General features: G+C 56.9%; 1 protein-coding gene and 1 pseudogene across 1 annotated transcript in view; both read right to left on the bottom strand.

Moving 5' to 3' along the window:
- On the bottom strand, window positions 1-789 carry LOC130706325 (melanoma-associated antigen 10-like; annotated as a pseudogene).
- Window positions 790-11,289: 10,500 nt separating this feature from the next.
- The window catches only part of TMEM185A (transmembrane protein 185A), a 36,207-nt gene continuing 27,495 nt past the window's right edge, over window positions 11,290-20,001 (bottom strand). Inside the window, exons 4-7 of the mRNA XM_057538704.1 lie at window positions 18,538-18,621; window positions 14,773-14,949; window positions 14,120-14,243; window positions 11,290-12,933 (exon numbers count right to left, since the gene is read on the bottom strand). Coding sequence (XP_057394687.1) covers window positions 12,689-12,933; window positions 14,120-14,243; window positions 14,773-14,949; window positions 18,538-18,621 — 630 coding nt within the window. The 3' untranslated portion in view covers window positions 11,290-12,688. The remainder of the gene's footprint in view (window positions 12,934-14,119; window positions 14,244-14,772; window positions 14,950-18,537; window positions 18,622-20,001) is intronic.

Here is a 20,001-nt window from a genome sequence, read left to right as displayed (position 1 = left end):
TCAGGCCCCCTCTTCCTCATCGCTCACACCCTCTGCAGACGTGGGACCCAAGGTATTGACCCTGAGCAGATGCTCCAAGACCTGCCACTTGCTGGCCTCCGCGTAGGCCCGGGGACCCCACAGGAACTCGTAGCGGGCGGGGTCGCTGTGGGGCACCTGCTGGTACTCCAGGTAGCCCTCCTGCACCCACACTTTGGTGAGGAGCTCCCTGGGCTCCCCGTAGATGTAGTGCTGCCTCCCGGCACACACACCCACCTTGCTAAGTGCTCCCCACACCTCCTCCTCTGGGGCAACAAAGTCGTCCTCCAGGAGGATCAGGCCCAGGAGCAACACCAGGAGGCCGGGCTTGGGCATGCTGGGCCCGTCACTCAGCATCCCATCCTAGGCGAGGCCCAGGGTGGGGACGAGGACATAGGAGTGATTGCTGGGGTCCACTTCCTTCACGTCGAGGCCAAGGACCAGCTGCGAGTGCGCGGAGGCTCGCCTGAAGACCACGGGGAAGTGGTCCCGATGGTCACCGAGGACCATATTCAGCATCTCCGCCTTGCAGATCGGCTCCTTGGTGCGATACTTGAGGAGCAGGAACGCCACCAGGTCAGCCATCAGCACAGTAAGTGCCTCCTGGGGCAAGGACTCGGCATAGGCGGAGAAGGAGGGGGCGACGGGGGAGGAGGAGGACGAGGGGGAGGCGGCCTCCTCGCCCGCAGCCCCGAACACCTGCGCCTCCACGGGGCCCTGGGCCTGGACTGGGGCCTGAAGGTCTGCCTCAGGCTGGCGCAGCTCGCTCATCTCGACCAGGGCCCTGATGACTGGGGTCGGGCCGCCGACGGGAGTCTGGGCAGGGGTGACAGATACGGACCACGGACCTGGGGGAGAGAGGGGGTGTGAGCGGCCTCGGCGGAGAAACGCACCCTGGGCAGCTCTGACAAAGGCCACTTACAGGGCTCGCCTGGAGGGGTTCCCTCGGGCATCACAGGGGCGCTCCTCCTGGGCGGCCTGTCCCCTGCCAACCTGAAGAAGGAAGCGAGGTGGCCCCTCAGGGTGCAGCCAGCACAGCCCCAGGTACCAACCGGGGCTGAGAGGGCTGTGGGGAGGTGCGGTGACTTGGGCCTTGTGGGGTCCCCTGTGTTCTGGGACGGGGAGCCCCTGGGTGCACACTCAGGGCACGCACCTCACCTTGACTCCTGGCGCTGCCTGGGCCTCCTCTGCTCTGTGGCCTGAGGACACGTGCCTCAGACCTGGGCCTTCGCCTCCCGGTTCCTGGAGCCCCTGTAAGGGGAATGGAGGGCGCACCTCGGGTGTAGGTTGTGCCACAGCCCTGGGCCCCTCGGTGCTGGCAGGAGGGGTGGGCCGGACTCTGTGAGGTTCCCACTGTCCTGGTGTGGGTGGCCCCCTGTGTGCTCGCTTAGGGCAGGGCCTCCCCTTCCCCCTGGCAGGGCCTGGGCCCTCTGTCTGCTGTCCTGAGGCAAAATTCTCAAGACACATTCCCTGCACTGAAAAGCAGGAAGGGAGGACCTCCACATCAGGCCATGGTGCCCAGGGGCTAACAGGGCTCACAAGGGACAACCAAATGCCGTGGGGTCCATCTGTGCTGGGACGATGGGCGGTCGGCTCAGTCTCCACCTTGACACCCTGCAGGGCCTGGGACAGCTCCCTCTGCTGACTGTGACTCATCTCCTTCAGCCAAGGCCTCACCTCCCTAAGACACCAGAAGAGGAAGTGAGGGGCAATGTACCCACCTATTCTGGGACACCCACGGGTGACAAAGGGGGCAGGGCCGGCTGGGCTCCAAGTACTCTGTGTGAGGAGGGGTCTCCCCAGTGCTCACGATGCCCCCTGCCAGGGCCTGAGGCCAGACCCCCAGAGCAAGGCTCCCGCCTCCCTGAGCCCACCCATCTGGAAATGAGGAGGGGTCTGTGAGACAGGTCCTGCCTGGGGTTTCCAGGGCTGACCGTTGGGTCAGGCCAGATTTCTGTGGGCCCCCCTTTGTTCCGGGGATTGGGCTCCCCTCAGTCCTCTCTCGGGGTCCACACCTTGACACCTGGCAGATCCTGGGACTCCTCCCTCTGCTGACCTGATGTTTCACCTCAGACCAAGGTCTTCGCATCCCAAGACGCCTCCATCCCCAACCACGTGGCAGAGGTGAGAGCCTGCAACGTCCCGTCAGCCCTGCCGGGGACCTACCAGGGCTGACAGCATGGGTGAGCTTCTCTGAGGTCCCCTCTGTTCTGGGGTCCAGGGTCCCCTCAGTCCTGCCTCAGGGTCCTCACCTTGACCCCCGGCAGGACCTGGGAATCTCCCCTCTGCCCACCTGACACCCCGCCCCGCATACCAGGTTCCCACTCTCTATGAGACCTGGATGTCAGGAAGTGCTGTAACTGGCCCTCCTGCCCTATGACCTCCCAGGGCCGACTCTGATCTGAGGTCCATGGTCCCCTCTGTCCTCCCTCAGGGGCCTCACGTTGACTCCCAGCTGGACCTGCGATTCTCCCCTCCACCCACCTTAGGCCCCGCCCCTTATCCCAGGTCCCCAGTATCTCTGAGACCTGGACGTCAGGAAGACAGGACAGGCCTACTGTGCTCATCCCGCCCCGGGGCCTCCCAGGGCCACCTGCAAGGGCGGGGATCTGGTGGGTCCCTTTTGTCCTCCCTCAGGGTCCCCTCAGTCCTGCCTAAGGGCCCTAACCTTAGTCCACCAGGGACCTGACATTTTACCCTCTGCGCTCATGAGGCCCCGCCCCTTATCCCAGGTCCCCAGTATCTCTGAGACCTGGATGCCGAAATCAAAACGCCTTGCCAAGTGCTCATTCCGTCCCGGGACTGCCCAGGGCTGTCGGCAGGGGCGGGGATCTGTGGGGTCCCCTCTGTCCTCCCTCAGGGTCCTCAGCTTGAGCTCTGGCAGGTCCTGGGACGCCCCCTGTGTTGACCCAAGGCCGGACCCTCACACCAAGGCTTTCACTGTCCTGAGACCCCCAGTGGGAATCTATGGACAGCACATCAGGCCACCAAGCCCAGGGCTTCCCAGGGCTGAGATGATCCCGCTGGGTTCCCTCAGCCCTCCCTCGGCTCCTCACCTTCCCTCCCAGCTGGTCGGGCCCCCCCCTCTGCCCACCTGTGTTTGGTCCCCTGAGACCCAGGCCCTCCCCAGCCAGGACCCCTGAGAGGGAAGCGGGGGTCGGGGGTGGCGCTTATTCCCACAGCCCTGCCGGGGGTCTCTCAGGGCTGACAGCAGGGCCGCCCTGGATGCCTTGCGGCCTCCGAGTCCCCCTCATGGTTGTACCTTGACTCCTGGTGGGGCTGGGCTCCTTCCCTCTGCCGACCTGGCCCTGGCCTCCCTGCCCCAGGCCCTCCCTTCCCCCTCCCAGGGGGATCAGTGCATGTTGCATCCGGACAGCATGCCGGGGGGCTCCCAGGGCTGTCGGAGGGCCGCAGATGCATCCCCTGGGGGCCCTCAGTCCTCCTCTGGTCCTCACCTCGACTCCAGGCAGCACCTGGGCCCCTCCCTCTGCCCACCTGAGACTGCGCCCCACAGACCGAGCCTCTGACCCCCCGAGATCCCTGAGGAGGTGGGCGGCGGAGTGGGATGGGCAGCCCGACAGCCCGGCCCGGGGTGCCCCAGGAGTCCCAGTAGGGGGGGTTTGCTTGCTGGGGGACCCTCTGTTCCGGGCCTGCTGGACCCCTCCATCCTCACTCAGGAGGGTCTTCCTCAACCCCTGAGAGTAAGGCTGCAGTCCCAGCACAGATGCTGGATGGGGGGCTGCTGCGCCCATGACCGTGGGGGGAGCACAGAGAACCACACACCGTCCCCTCGGGGCTCCTCACCAGCCTCCAGACTTGGGCAACCTGTTTTAAGAAACGTTTAGTTTTAGCTGAAGAGGCCTGAGCAGTGGCAGGTGATTTAGGGAAACGCTTGTTTGATGATTAGATCATATTACCTGTTGGAGTTACGTGTTTGTCACTTTTTCATCCTCATTCATAGTGAGTAATACATTTTACATGTCTGTGCAGTGCAGTGTGTGTCCTATGTATATATATAACATGTGTGTAGAATATATGTGCCTATATACACATGCATCGCCATACCACATGTATGTATAGAGAACGCGTCATGTATGTTCCAGTACCCAGACTGAGGTCATCCACGGGGCCCTGAAGGGCACAGACACTCACGCCCCGTGGGGGTGCTGAGAGTCCTCCAGCCCGGCGGTCCCCGTGCTTTGAATGCAGGCTTGCCGCCTGCCTCACAGCCAGTCTGCCTGGGGAAGTGAGCCTGCAGGAGAAGGTGGGGCCACCACGCCGCCGGGAGAGAAGGGAGCAGAGTGGGCAGTGGAAGGAGAGAGCAGGGCCCAAGCCTGCGCAGAAGAGCCGCCTGCCGAGGGCCGTGCCTCGGACCCCCACGTCCAGGACCCTTCTCCATCCTCACACCCTCAGTCCTAGACCCTCACCCTCCTCCCTGGCCCTCGTGTCCATTTCACGAGAGATGGTGACCTGATGGGGCTGGGGAGGCCACGTGGGCAGAATCCAGTGTCAGGCTCTCATGGGCACTAATGCCTGGCTTCCCTGTGTTTTCTCCATTATGTGGCCTGAGGCATCAGGTAGTAGGACCCCGTGGAGGACAGCTGAATCCCCCTTGACTGTTGGGGAGACAAGTCAGGCCAGTGCAGGGACGGGGCTTTGCACGTACACAAAGCTCAGCTTGAGTAAGAGTCCTTCTAGTGATAAGCTGATCAAATCATGGAGACTCCCTATGCCTCGATTTCTCCGTCTGTAAAATGGGCCTCGTAATAGTACAAGGCAAAAGCATTGGCGTGGGCTTCCCCATGATGTGACCTGTTTGTAAAAGGCCTGGGCCAAATGAAGTGGTCGGTGGATGTAGCTCTTGTTACTGAGTGTGTAAGAAAGACGCGCCCTCCCCCACGTTGTGAAGATTCCAAACCAGTACGTGTCTTCTGATCCCCGCATACGTGGATTAGTGCAGTTTTCCTTTTCTCGTGAAAATTTGTTATCAGAATGCTTGGATTCGCCTTACTCTTTTTCTCGCTTGTCCCTGTTCAAGGTGAGGCTATTCATTTGAGGTGTTGCTTCCATTTGAACACAGGTGTTTGCAGCTTTAACTCCCAAGTGCCTCTTTGGCCGCGTGCCGTAAGTCCTGGGGGCGTTGGTATGTGTTTTCTTCATTTCAAAGTATTTTCTAATTTCCCTTGTGATGTCTTGTGTGTTCCCTGGGCTATTGTCACGGACTGAACTGCGTCCCCCCAAATTTTGCATGTTGAAGCCCCAACCCCCAGAACCTCACAATGTCACTGTGACGGGAGTTAGTGGTTCTCAGGTTGACGTGAGGCCATTGGGATGAGGTCTAAAGCAAGATGGCTGGCGCCCTTGAGGGAAGAGCAGATCAGCACATGCAAGGAGAGAAGGCAGGGCCTGGGGGTGCGTGCACAGAGGGTGACCACGTGAGGGGCGGTTAGAGCACGGCCACCTGCAACCAAGGAGACCGGCCGCAGTACGAGCCACCCCTGCTGGACCCTCCCTCTCAGCCTCCCGGGCCCCACCACCGTGAGAATCTGTGTCTGCTGTTTCAGCCCCTCATCCTGTGCTGTTGCATTTGGCATCGTCCCAGACTAATGCTGTTATTTGGGGAGGCCTGGCACAATTTCCCTCTCTTTGCAGATTTCCCAAGTTTCCTTCTGTTATTGATGTCTAATTTCACTCTATTTTGGCCAGAGAACATACTTTGTATGATTTCAGTCCTTTTGTTTGTATCCCCTTAAGTCTACTGAGGGATGCTGTGTGGCTTAACGTGTGGACTATCTGGTGAGGGAAGGCCTCTCCTCCTGGCTCGCAGAGAGCCGGTTTTCTCTTGGTCTCTCACTTGGCTGCTTCTGTGCACAGGTTGGGGGGGGACGGGAGGGAGGGAGGGAGAGAGAGAGAGAGGGAAAGAGGGAGGGAGGGAGAGAGAGGGAGGGAGGGGAAGGGAGAGGGAAGGAGGGCAAGAGAGAAAGGGGGGAGGGAGGGAGATACAGGGAAGGGAGAGAGATAGGAGCAGGGAAGGACAGAGAGAGGGGGAGGGAGAGAGAGAAAGGGGGGGCGAGGGAGGGAAAAAGAGAGGGGTAGGAAGGTACGGAGAGAGAGAGAGAGAGGGAGGGAGGGAGAGAAAGAGAGAGAGAGAGAGAGGGAGGGTGGGAGGGAGGAAGAGAGGGTGAGGGAGGGAGGGAGATCTTCCCTGTCTCTTCCTCTTTTCCAAAGGACACCACTCTTGTGGAATTAGGGCCCCACCCTTATGACCTCATTCAACCTTACTGACTCCCCCAAGGGTGCTATCTCCAAATACATTCACCTTGGGATTAGCACTGCAACAGGTGGATTTAATGGTTGGGGTGGGAGCTGGGGGATCCATTTGAATCCATCACAGGGGGAACTGAAGTCTCCCACTTCTATTGTACACCTGTTTCTTCCTTCCCTTCTGTCCATTTTTGCATCGTTCATTTTGGGGCACTGCTGTTGGGTTGCTCAAGAGACCCCCCTGACGTCCACTAGCTGTTGGATTGTGACAGACAGGAGCGGCAGATGGGACCACCCCTCACCCGGGCTGACCCGCGGCTCCTCTGGCTGCTGGTGGTTGGATCATTCCTGGTACCTTGGATCTACTTCCCCTCCTCCCCCAACCCTCCTTTTTTTTCCCTTTTTTGTGTTTTTGGCCACCCCACAAGGCTTGAGGGATCTTAGTTCCCCAACCAGGGATTGAACCCGGGCCACCACAGTGAACGTGTTGAGTCCTAACCCCTGGAACTCCAGGCAATTCCCGCTCCCCCCCGCCGCCTCCTTAGCAGTGTTTGGGAGGGGATGTCGCCCTATCGCTGTGACAGCCACAGAGGCCTGGCCAGGTCCCCCAGCCCGTCCCCCACACGTGGAGGCAGCAGCTGTGAGCTGGGGGCGCGCCCTGGCCTTCAGTGCTCTGCACACATCACTGGGCGCTGACCCTGCTCACTGTCTTCGTGGGGACGCAGGCTCAGGACGCCCGCCCCCCACCCCCGAAGCGGGGACCCAGCACATTTCCAGAATGTACGTCGTTGACCAGTGCGAGCTGGCTCAGTCACGTGTGTGTCCGCGTGGTGCTGAGCCCTCGGGGCCCTGCCGCGGCTGGTATCGGCACAGCCGGCAGCGAGGGCGACGAGGCCGCGGCTGGTGGACGGGCAGCCCCGGGCTGACCACGGGGCTGAAGGAGGCTCGGGCAGAGCTGGTGGCAAGTGAGTCCGCCATCGATCGCCAGACTCACGTGGCTCTGCCCGTTTCGGCCTCCAGGGTCACCCTTACAGAGTCTGGAGCACTTGTGACGCAGCCCTCTCTCTCTCTGAGCCACCCTTTCCGGTTGAGAAGCCATTCCACTGTCCTAGACACTGTCGCCTGGGACGCCCTGGGAACAGAAGTCAAGCCCAGGGCTCGGGACCAGCCTGGCCTCTCCTCTGGTGGCCCGGGCACAAGTGGTTCGGCGACTCTATGTGGCTGTCACAGGTCAGCCTGTGAAGCCCCTTCTCGCGTCCCCTTTACTCCTGCGGGAGCTTGGGCAGCTGCCTCTACCCAGCCCAGGAGGGCGGGAGCTCAGCCTACGCCAGTCCGCAGACACGCGGTGCAAAGTCTAGAGGGACTCAGCGCTGGCGTGAGGTACGCCGCTGCTCTCTTTACTGACGCCAGGCAGCCTGGACTTCGTAAATCAAAAGGTGCCTTTGTGAAAAGCAGATAGCTTGATATTACAGTCCGCACAATCTCCCCTTTCTCTGTAGAGTTACACGTAAGCAAGTTCCCCACGGGCTGAGGTGAACGGGAAAGTGGTTTTTAAATAGGAGCATCTCCCTGTGGTCCCAGGTCACGAGGCCTACGGAAGTGCACGACCAAGAGGAGAGCAACCTACTCCTTAAAAGCTAAGGCGTGCCCCAGTCAACGAACCCTAGAAAGGGGCTGAGCGCGCATCAGCAGGCCTCGGGCTGTAAGCGCGAGCATCCCGGGCCAGGCGGCACCTGCAGGTCAGCGCCCGGGTGACGGCGCTCCTGTCCTGCACCGCCCAGTGTGCCCGTCTCAGGGGGCCTGCTCTACCTGCCGCCAAAGTGCAAAGAAGGGAGCCCCCAGTCTTCTGGTTCTGGTGGACTGGTGTGTGCGCTCTCTCCTCCCGCTGAGCTCGGGGCTCTTATCTCAACAGTATGACCGTGGAGCTTTACTTCCTTTGCTCCTCAAGGCAAACACTCTTTAGGGGGGCTCGTCCACAAGGACTCGCACTCTAAGCTCAACACCCCAGCGACCAGAGGGTGTTGGAGCACGGCGCCCTTGAAGTGTTTAGCTCGAAAAGGCAAGGGAAAGAGAACCAAGAACATGTCACCAGACGCAGGACCCGCAGTGCAAAGCAAACCTCAGTCCTGCTGTCCAGACACCAGAGAGCACCCCCAAACTGAACCCCCGCAGGCCCCTGGCGGGGACCGTCCCCTCCACCCCTGTGCGTCTCAGGACAGTAAGGGCTCTTTTCAGGCCTCTGACCCGGGGAGGCCTGAGCTCTTCTCATCTGTCAAATCAAGACCCTGCTGGACACGGTGTCCCCGCGACCGTGAAGCCGCGGATGCCAGGCCCTTCCTTGCGCTTGTCAAGCCCTTGAAGGGTCTCTCTAGTGAGTGGAGGCAGGGCGTCTGAGGGGCTTCACCGGGTGTCTGCTAGGTGCCCGCACTGTGCCGGGGGTGGGCTGTCCCCTGTCATCGTTTCCTGCTGAGGGGACTCAACTGCTCAGCCGGGCCCAGGACGGAGGCGCCAAACACGTGTTGGGTGGAACATCGCTCTCATGTCCCCGTGCTCTTTATTGCCCTGCAAGGTTGTGACCGCGTTACCACCTCCGTGTGTCTGCAGGGTCTGCCTGGTCAGGGTCCTCTGTGGGCCCGCCCGGAGGGGCTGGGTATTCCCTGAAACAGCGGGAGCCCACGCAGTAGTAGCAGAAGGGGCTCAGGGGCCGAGGGATCAAGGTCAGGGAGGCGGCAGGCCTGGCGGCCACCTCGGGCATCCAGGGGGCGCAAGAGGCAGCGGCGCGGCCACCGGGAGCCACGCGCGGGGGCAGGCTGAGGAGCTGGGGGGGCGCGGCACCCAGGCCCAGCATGGGCCAGTGAGGACTCATCTGGGCGGGAGGCCAGGCGAAGCAGAGCCAGGGGACCTCGGCGGGCTGGGCCACCTCTGCCAGGCCAGGGCCTAGAGGGACCAGAGCCTGCGCGTCGGGATCCGGCGCGGGGGGCTCGGCTGCTGTCCGAGGAGGGGCCAGAGGGACAGAGTCAGTCCTGGCCAGGGCGGCTGCATGGTTGAGTTCCGGGTCGCTCGGGGTCCCCTGGATGTCCTCAGGATAGAGTGGGAGGCCGTCCTGCAGCTCCGAGGTGCTGGGCGCCGGGAGGTACCCCAGGGCTGCCGGCTTGCCGTCCACCTTCCAGGATGCAGGTTTAGTGCGCACTCTCCCCTTCATCCTCATGAGGAGGTGCAGGCAGCCTCTCTTAAACAGGGGCCCTTCTCGTCCTCAGCCATGCAGAGGGCGGTGTGTCCCTCCTTCACGTAAACAGGACAGCGCAGCGCGGCCGGCAGCACCCTGGGCTCACACTCCCGCTCAGCCCCTCACAAAAGTGCTCCGGTTGCTCGGGGGTGACATCACAGCCCAGCCAGGAAGTGACATCATACAGGGCAGGCCCGTCAGCACGTCAGCCTCCTGCTTCACGCCCGTCACCGCAGGGGGCACGATGACACCCGTGCACGGGTGCAGAGCCACAGGCCGAGCCCTCGTGCAAACCGGGCACGGCCTTCTGGTCCCGGAGCCCCCGGGCCAGGCCGACGTGCACGGACCCACGTGTGACCCACGAGGTCAGAGCTCCTCCTCTGTGTCCACTGGCCTTCAGGGCCCTGCACAGCACCCATGCTTTCAAGCACGAGCAACGTCCGGGACGGGGTCCACGGTCAAGGGCGTAGGCACCCTGCCCTTTTGGCACCATCACAGGCCGGGCAGCTGGTCCTCCACGGAGACCCTCTCCACGCCCTGCCATCGGTCTGCAGGAGGTCCAGGGCAGGGGCTGCAGAGGTGATGGGTGAGCTCCTGGGGACAGAGGAGGACAGGCCGCCGTCCCCTGCGGCTCCTGAGCCTGCACGTGTCCACCCCAGGCTGGTCCCGCTCTGCACGCCTAGTCTCCTGTCACCCGGGACGGGGCGGTCGCCCTGGGCCTTCACCCACAGTGCAGCTCACTTTCCGCTGACCGCCGTCCACGGGACCCCCGTCTGGGTTTGCGCACAGGCCGTGAGTGCTGCCATCCTGCTCTGGGGCTTGCTGCTCGAGCATCAGACAGGCGGCCTTGCACAACCACCCGTCTGGCACGTTCTCCGCACGTGCGCCGCCACCTACACTGATGCCCCACCCCCCTACTCTGGTCACAGGCTTGAGGATCTTCCTGAGATTTCCATGAACCAGAAACGCCTCCAAACCCAATATGTCACCAGCCCAGGGCCCAGGTGCCCGGCCCAGTGGGTGAGAGCGAGGGCTCTGCCAGAAGATGCCAAGGCCGGACCCACAGCCCTGCTGATCCCCCAGCTGCCTGGCTCACACCCTCGGAGCCTCTGCTTCCCCACGAGGATACTCGTAGGAGCACGTGCTTCTTGGGGTCCTGAGGACTCAGGGGGACATACAGCAGGAGGCAAGGCACCTGACACTTAACTCACAGCTACTGTGGTTACGGAGAAGCATGCTGTCTCACAGCAAGTTTGAATCTAAGGAGCTTAAGCAATGGTCCATCAGTGGCCCTTGGCTACGTGCAGGAAGCCTTCCATCACCAGCAAAGGGTGGCCTTCCTTGTCGATTCTTGCAAACCGTGGGCTGAAACGCCACCTGAGTTAACTGTCTCCAGAGACAGCTCGGGTGAGCTACACAGAAATCACAGTGCATTTTGCATAGATGTAAGTGGTACTCAGCGCCCACGTGACTGGGCAATGCCCCAGGACCACTGAAAAGCCGAGTTCCACTTTAGAATGTCTGGGAACTCGCAAACACTCTCGGGCGCCTCCTCAGCTGTCAGCATTGTGGCCGTGTGCTCCCACGCCAATAGCCGAATCCCTGGGCCCCCCGCTTTCCTCTCTGGACTGCATATTCCAGCTGCCCCTGGAGACTCCTGAGAGATGCTCACCCACCCCGCTCCCCTCGGCTGCTGGTGGCAGCTCGAGGTTCCCGTCTGTGCTCGCTGACAGGACTTCCAGCATCCTGGACCATATCCAAATTAAGACCCGCACAGTGCACATGGAAAATGATGAACCGGTTTATTGAACAGCTAAAGGGGGAGAGCAGAGTGGATTGGGCTACATTTGCTATACATCAAGCAGGAAAGGTGGCACCATTCCAAGTGTCCCCCTTCAGTCAGCACAGGCTTCCTACAGGCTGGCGCCAGGGCGGAGTGGTGGGCGCGGTGGATGTCAGTGGAGCCCGGTTTAGACAAGGTAGCAGCTGCCCCCTCTCCCCCTCTACCCTGCGCCCAGGTGACAATGCCAGGGCTCCTTTTACCTTATTTTACTCACGGCCTGCTTGTTCCCATCACATCTGCTTTCTTCCCTCTGACTCGTGGCTGTACCCCCAGCTCCTGGAGCCGTGGTCCTCCTAGCTAAAAGCATGGGCCCAGCTTGGGGGCAGACAAAAAGCCCCAGACCTCAACGCGCACGCTCCGCTGGCCATTTCTAGTCTCGGCACCTTCTCCAGCGTTCCAGTTTCCAGTCGTGCTTTATGGCTTTCTGCAAGTCAGTATTCCCAGCATGTTAGAAAAAAGCACAAACAGTTTCTTGCTTATTGTGGCCATTCTGGCAGTAGCAGCTACTATGTATGTGGAGAAATTGAAGGGGAAACGGCAATGTCCCATGAAGGGGTTGCACCCCAATGGGCAGGACAGGGGTGCCACTGGCCTCTACTTCTGCAACAGAACACATATGTTTTCAGTACAAGCTTGTAAAAAAATACTTTAACAGAATATACTGTACAGAACTAGGATTTAACACGGTATATTACAATGCTAAAATATTTGTATAAATACTATACAGGCACGGAGTCACTCCATTAGAAAGGGCTCACCAGTGGGGCCGGTAAAAACACAGAGAGAAACGACGTCCATGGCAGGAGCATGGCCAGCTGAGGCAGCATGGGTGCACGCAGGGCCCGAGGCCTATTCACAAGTCCCCTAACTGTGCCACAACAGGGGCATCTGAGCTACGCGGCCAGGCCGGCCTAGTTCAAAAATACATTTTTCAGTAATACTTTTGATGGAAATTTTCACACTTTGAAAACCAGCTGTGTAGCTATTCCTGCTCAGGCCTCATCAGCCATCCAGGATGGCTCCAAGCCAGCTCCGCAGGCACCTGCCCGGGGGAAATCACGTCTTTCCTCTCCCCAGGCTCCCTCCATCAGACCCACAGCCGCTGACACGCACCCCACACCATGCTGCGTGTTCCAGGCACCTGTCACCTGCGTGTCCTGTCGCGGTGAGTCATTGGTAGGCATTGAGTGCAAACAAGGCATGAGATGGAAGTCCCCGGAGACCCAGCTCCAGCTCCAGCTCCAGTTCTGGGGGTGGCGGAGGTGAACAGAGAGGCAGAGGAAGGCGGAAGAGAGTGCGGGCCAGGTCCACTCACGATCTGCCCTGGGAGGGGCTGTCTAATCTGGCATTTCGATATTTAATTTGGGAGGTGGGAGGACATACTTTCCAGGGCTCTGGGTGATAACCACCCTGGTCTTCTTTCGAAACATAGGAGCGATCTTAGGAGGTTCTGGAACTGGCGTTTCTTCAGTTTCCTCATTACCTTCATGGTGGAGGTCGTAGGAAATGTTTCCATATTCTCTCAAAAATGGGCAGATTTCAAGCAGAAACTGACAGAAATCCTTGCGAATCCCAAACCACCCTGAAAAGGAAGAAATGTACTTTCTCAAACACTAGTCTCCATTGAATTTCAGGTTACTTTTCTTTCATGAATAAGAACTTTTCCTTGTACCCTGTAGCGCTTTATCCTGATGTCTTGGGAATGAAGCCTGAGCAAGGCCTCAACACCAACTAAGGGTAAGAAGGAACCCCTGCGGCTCTGCAGCTCTGCAGGTGGCAGTCCTGGACTGACAGCTACCAGATGTCTCCCTGGGGCCTGTCAGGGATGCGATCTCGGGCCCTGGCCCGCACCTCCTGAACTAGAAACTGTGGCGGGGTGGCGGGCAGCAGTCCTGGGATTCTGATGGGTCCTCCAGCATGTGAACTACTGCTCTCACGAGACTCAAATTTTATCTGCGGTGTCTGGACTATGTCAACATCCTCCAGTCTTCCCGGCCCAGGAGAAACACATGTGCAACAAAGAATGTCACTCAAGAAAAGGATTTCCATCACCCTCTGGAGTCCGGGAAGATGGCAGGCATGTGTTGGTCTAGGCCTCAAAGCTCCTTCTCCAAGGCCCACTCTTCCGGTCTGGGTACCACTAAACCGTCAGCTTAGTGCTGGCTCTCCTGGGGCAAAACCCCCTGTGGCATTAGTTTCCAGAAGGGCGTGCTCTGGGGCTACATGCAAAGGAGCTCAAAGCCTAGTGAGGAGGGGGCCCTCATCAAAGAGCACTTCAGAACGGGCTATCGCAGCACACAGGTGGAGAGGGAGAGAGAGAGAAGCCGGGCACCACTGACAAGACTTGGACACGTCAGGAATGACGCTGGCGAGAGCGAGGACAAAACAGACACCAGGAGGACGCCCAGGGTTTGGTAGATGATGTGGATTTTCATCTAATCCTCAGGAGCCCCTGGGAAAAAGGAATCTTGGTCCCCATGTTGCAGCGGAGGGGATGGGCCCAGAGAGGCTGCCTGCCGCGCTCAGGCCTCCCTCCGGTCATAGGGCCACAAAAGCAAGGCTGACGGCACGCCCTTCCCCTGGAAGGTTCCAGGCCTTCTTCAGTCCTACCTTTCCCAGGGAAACTCCCTGATTGGGGTCCTTAGGCTCGTCTTTTCATAAAGCGGGGCCACATACACACACACACACACACACAGCCACGCAACAGGCACACAGACACACGTGCACACACACACAGTTCAAGCACTTTGGAAATGCTGAGTACATACAGTGGTTTCCGCCTTTCTGTCCGAATGTGGTTGCCATCAGAGTGATCAAGGAAAGCCAAAGGGGGACAAATATTGGGATACAAGAGAACGCGTTGTGGCCGTCTAGCTTGTGAACCAGCAGGATCTAAAGAAAGAGAAACAATCGAGGTTCTGTCGATGGAGCATCTGAAAACAGACCCTCTCTGAAGCCAGAGTGCACTGCCCCTCCTGGGTCAGGTCTCATAAGGGGGAACTGCGCTCCACAGGAGGCAACAGTAACCCTCCATTCTGGGGGAAGGGACAAGATGAGCTTCCATACGGCTCTTCAGGACTAAGCAAAATCCACCCACCTACAACATTTCCAACATCAGGATTGTTATGGGAAACTCTTGCTGCTGTTTTTTTGGAGGAGTCAACAGTACCCACTCTATAATTCTCCACAGGGCTCAAATACAAAAATACCACATCCAACTTTCTCTTTCTAGAAGATGACAAATCAATACATTCAGATGCGTGGTGGCTGGAAAGGTACACTTCTCACTGCCAGCCCCCAGGCCCCCAAAGAAAGGCCGCTCTGACTGTCCTGTGGTCCTCTGTTGGCAGGCTCGCCTGGGGAGCTGCTGTTCTGGGGAAGCGCAGGATGCTGGGCCTCAAGGGTTCTGCCGAAAGCTTACCTCAAAAGTAAGGAGTGGCACAACAATGGTCATCCAGCTCAGCGCCATGGTGATGTGTGTCCTCCGCTGCTCCGCGATCACATCCATGGAGCGCAGGAACAGGACGGACCACACGATGTAGTAGAGGACCACCAGGCACAGAAAAGACATGAGAATCCACAGGGGGACACACACGACCTGAGGGGAGGAGGAGAGAAGAAAGGTCTTTAGGGTAGGCAGAGCCAACTCCTTCCTGGATCTCTGTGCTTAAGACGGTGCCAGGCCTGGATGGGGCCAGCGTGAGAAGAGGACCCGCTGCTCACTGTCGGGGTTGCCGTTGCCCCGGCAGCCCTCAGGGTGACGGGACTCGCGGCCACTTCCCTGAGGCGTGAGCTCGCTCAGCGGGCCCTGGGCTCTGCCCGCCTCCCCTCCACCCGCGCCCTGGCTCACCCGGACATCCCTTCTCCCCAGTCATTTCCCATCCTGCCAGAGGTACTGTGGCCAAAAGGCTCCTTGGCAACTCGGGCTGCCCAGGGGGCCCAGGCCCTCCATGAACTTGCAAGTCGAGGCCGGGAGGCTTCCGCCACTCGGTCTCCTCTGCCTCGCCCAGGTGGGTTCTGTGTCAGTTGCTGTCATACCAGAGCAAGCTTGTTTCACCCTCACACACAAGCCCACACGATGAGTCCTGGGGGTCTCAGCAGGCTCCTTCCGTGTGACCTTTTCTCCCTTCTGCGTGGCCCCCTTGGGTACATCTGTTGTCCCTTTGTCTTCTCTTACAAAACAGTAAAATTGACTGTTATCCTTTGGTGTCCAGTTGTATAACTTTTCATGCACACACGTATAGATCTGTGGAGCCTCGGGCAAGACACAGGACAGCTCCTTCACCCTGCCAGACTCCCTCGTGCTCTCCCATCACTGTGTCACCCCCTCGCCCCACCCACCCATAACCCCCGGCAGCCACTGCTCTGTCCTCTATCACGACACTTTTGTCTCTTCAAGAACGTGATGGAGATGGACTCATACAGCATGTAACCTTCTGAGGCCCCCTTCTCCCAATCAGCAGAACATCTCTGAGATGCCTGCAGGTTGTTGCGTGTATCTGCACGTCACTCCTTTTCATTGCTGAGCGCTGTTCCACTGGATGGATGCACCCCAGCCTGCTATCCAATCACCCTGGGAAGGAGATGTGGGTGCTTTCCCGCTTTTGGCTATTGCAAATAAGGTTGCTATAAACATCTGTGCCCAGGTTTTTGTGTGGCTGTACATTTACATTTCTCCAGGGGAAACACCCAGGATCGGCACTGCTAGGTCACATGGTAACTCCATGTTTAATTTATAAGAAATTGCCAAGCCGTTTTCCAGAGCATCTACCCACTTCGGCATTTTTACCAGCGACGGGCGAGGGCCCGGGCCCCTCGGGTCCGCCCCAGCACTTGGTATTGTGGTTCTTATATTTGCCATTTTGATGAGTGTTTTGTGGTACCTCATCCTGGTTTTTATTTGCTTTTCCCTAATGGGTAATGATGTCCTTTTCATGTGCTTATTCGTCATATGTCTATCTTCTTTGTGAATAGTCGGTTCAAGTCTTTTGTCAATTTTAAAATTAGGTTGTTGAGATTTTAGAGGTTTGAGAGTTCTTTAGATGCTTTGGATACATGTCCTTGGTTAGACATCTGCTTTGCAAATATTTTCTCCTGGTCTGTGACCTGTCTTTTCATTAATTTCATTTTAATTTTGAGCTTCTTTTGTAGACCATGTTGTTGGCGCCATCTCCGGGAACTCTTCACCTAACTCCAGATCCCAAAGATTTTTCTCCTATGTTTTCTTCTAACAGTTCTTTAGTTTTTACCTTTCATTTCTAGACCTAGGGCTTGAGTTGGTATATGAGTTTTAATCCTCCTGAGGAGCTTGGAGTTCCTGACTGGAGGTTTGCTGTGCACAGCTTCCCCTTATGTTCCTCCTCCTAAAGCACGTCTGGGAACAGACTCACTTAGAGGCCTGGCCCTCGTGGGTGGAATGTTAGCGACCAGCCTCACTTGGTTTCTCTTGAACACTGTGGGAAACCTGCAATCAGGCTGCTTCACCTGCTGGGACTTGCACAGGATTGGGGCTGGAAAAATTCCTGTGTTCATCTATAGAAAACATGCACAATTCCTAATCTTTTTTTTTTTCTGATTTTACCTTACACTAAAATTTTGGTCTTACCCAGATTTGTTTCCTCCATGGCACAACAGAAAGCTCTGAACCCAATTATCGTTCTCTAGACACAGTACCCTGAAGATGTAAGATGGGTGCCTGGACAGTATTTTTTATTATGAATGTTTTATCAAAGACTTCAGGCAGAAGGGATGGATCTTGTCTTTATTCACTAGAGAGGTAACTTACGTTCCCTTATTTTCTTCCTTGTCACCAAATGAATATTTTCTTTTTTTTTTTACTATATTTTTTACCTTTGTTCTTTTTTTTTTTTTAAAGGTAAACCATGTTCATCACAGACAATGTATTATGTACAAAAGTACACATCAAGCGGGGGGGGGGAGGGGGCAGGGAGAAAACCCCAAACCCTGGCAAGACCTCGCCTCCCAGAGGCAAGATAATTCTTCTACCTTTTGTCTCATCTTCTTTCTATGCGTTACTAGTTGAAACCGTACTGTTTTCTCTAATTTGCAGCTTGCCATATATATCTCTCTCTCCATCCATTCTTCTATCTATCTATGCACAATCAGTTTTAACCGAACACCCATTAACGGAAGCAAGAGGTCACTAGCATGACTCAGACTTCACCCCTGGCAGGGGTGTAAACTGGCACAGCTTTTTTTTTTTTTTTTTAAAGTACAGTGTCTGGACTGGGTCCTATCTGTAGACATTCAGATTTAATTGCTGCGGGGTGCGGCTCAGTCATCGGTACGTTGTTGTTGTTTTTTTAAAAAAATTAATTAATTAATTTATTTATTTTTGGCTGTGTTGGGTCTTCGTTTCTGTGCCAGGGCTTTCTCTAGTTGCGGCGAGCGGGGGCCACTCTTCATCACGGTGCGCGGACCTCTCACTATCGCGGCCTCTCTTGTTGTGGAGCACAGGCTCCAGACGCGCAGGCTCAGTAGTTGTGGCTCACGGGCCCAGCTGCTCCGCGGCATGTGGGATCTTCCCAGACCAGGGCTTGAACCCGTGTCCCCTGTATTGGCAGGCGGATTCTCAACCACTGCACCACCAGGGAAGCCCAGCACAGCTTTTTTGAAAAGGGAGTTGGCAGTGCAGTTTGTATTTCAAAATCTCAAAAAGTTCCCACCCTCTGGCCCAGTAATACTGTTTCTGTAGTCTTTCCTAGGAAAACAATGAAAAAAAAAAAACGGGCAAAGATTTTTATGCACAAAATTATATGCTGCAGCATGATTTATAATCGTAAAACACTGGTAACAACTTCAATATTCGGAAATGAGGGGACAGTCTCGTAAATGTATTTGAAGAATATTTTGCATCAATTAAACTTGAAAAGTTATGCTTATAAAAACCTTTTATTGGCATGTAAAAATGCTTATGATATAGCACTAGAACTACAAAGCAGGATACCAAGTTATACATGCAGTGTGATCTCAATTATCTTTATGAAACAATAAACCCCCAAACAAGGAAACAAAAACCACTAACCATGTTATCTCCCAGTGGATTATGGGTGACTATTATCCTATTGCCTATGCTTGCCTGTCTTGTCCAACATTTCTACAATAAACACGAATAACTTTTATAATAAAAAGAAAAGTTTATTTAAGGATTTAAAAAGTTACATACAAGCCACGGCCAGTGGATGATCTTGTCCAGTCTTAAGGCAATGAATATGAACTGGAGAATGTTGACAGAACACAGGATTTCTAACTAAAAATGAAGAGAAGAATCAGTTAAACAAAATAACAGTTGCATTCAATACCACAATTGTTTGGTTAACTCACTAAAAGGCAATGCAAATTATAATGCAGCAAAAGTTTTATTATGTCACACTTGCAACCTCCTGATTTTCAGCACTGGAGGAGCAAAGCAGTGCTGTGTCAAGGAGAAACCTGGCCCTGGCCTTGTGCCTCGTCCTCTCTGCTCAGTGGCTGCTCGGCCCTTTATGCTCATCCAGGCAATGACCTGTTTCCAGGCTCGCGATCTGCAGAGAGGCAATCTCCGGTGGTCTCCCCCAGCTTCCTTCCTGCGCCTACCCACAAACATCTCTGTTCTTAGTCATCCCTGTACTGCCTTCTTCTTGTACCTGGAACTCAGCCTGCATCCCACCCCTTCCTTTCTGGCTCCTCGAGGACCCTGTCACATCAAGACATCAATTATGGATTCTTTACTGCATCTTTAACCCCGCCACTCCACGATCCTTCCCAGAAGCACAGAAACATGTTCAACTCATTCCCATTCAACACAAAATAACCCCAAGACCCAATGAACCCACCCTTCCCTTGATCCAGTACCCCTCACGGCCCTAGCTCTCTCTTTCTGTTACCATCAAGCTTTGTGAGACACCATGGACACTCGAGTCCCTATGGCCACCCCTGCCACTCCAAGCTCCACCCACTGTGGCCCGGCCTCCACCCTCAGGACCACCCGGAAACTGCTTTCATCAAGGTCACCTGATCAGCTCTGCAGCGTCGGACCACTTCAGCTGGCATCCTACTGGGCGTCTCTGCAGCGTGGGAGATCACCCACCACTCCTCCCTCCTCTGAGGATCCCAGCGTGCAGTCTCGCCATCCTCCTGGTCTCTGACACTTCCCTTTCATGTGCCTTTTCCTCTCCTTAAATGGTGATGCCCCCCAAAGCCTTAAACTCAGCCTCTCTCCCCACTGTAGAGACTCAGACACAAACACACGTGCTTTCACTCCCTCGCCCCGCCCTGGGGTGGGGAGCAGAGCCAGCCTCCACATCCCTGGCCTGCGCGACCTCCTACTGCTCGCTTCTCCAACCTGTCTCCACCTTGGCCGACTCTCCCTGAGGCACTTCAGAGGAAGCCCTTCTCCCCCCTGAGTTCATTACCCCACCCCCCGCACCTTGCTGCCTTCACCCTGTCTCAGCACCTTGCTGCCTTCACCCTGTCTCACCGGGAGCTACCGCAGCTGCCTGATTCCCCAAATCAGGACACAGGGGGGCAGCCCGCATTCTGTTTCCCACACCCTCGGGCTCAGGCACTTCGCCCTGTCCTCCACCTGTCCTCCACCGGGCAGACTTCTCTAGCATCCCTAGCCCAGCCCCCATCCCGACTACTCCTGCCT

This window comes from Balaenoptera acutorostrata, chromosome X (genome assembly GCF_949987535.1).
Source record: "Balaenoptera acutorostrata chromosome X, mBalAcu1.1, whole genome shotgun sequence".
NCBI classification, from domain to species: Eukaryota; Metazoa; Chordata; class Mammalia; order Artiodactyla; family Balaenopteridae; genus Balaenoptera; species Balaenoptera acutorostrata.
This window is presented reverse-complemented; position numbering and strand designations above follow the sequence as displayed.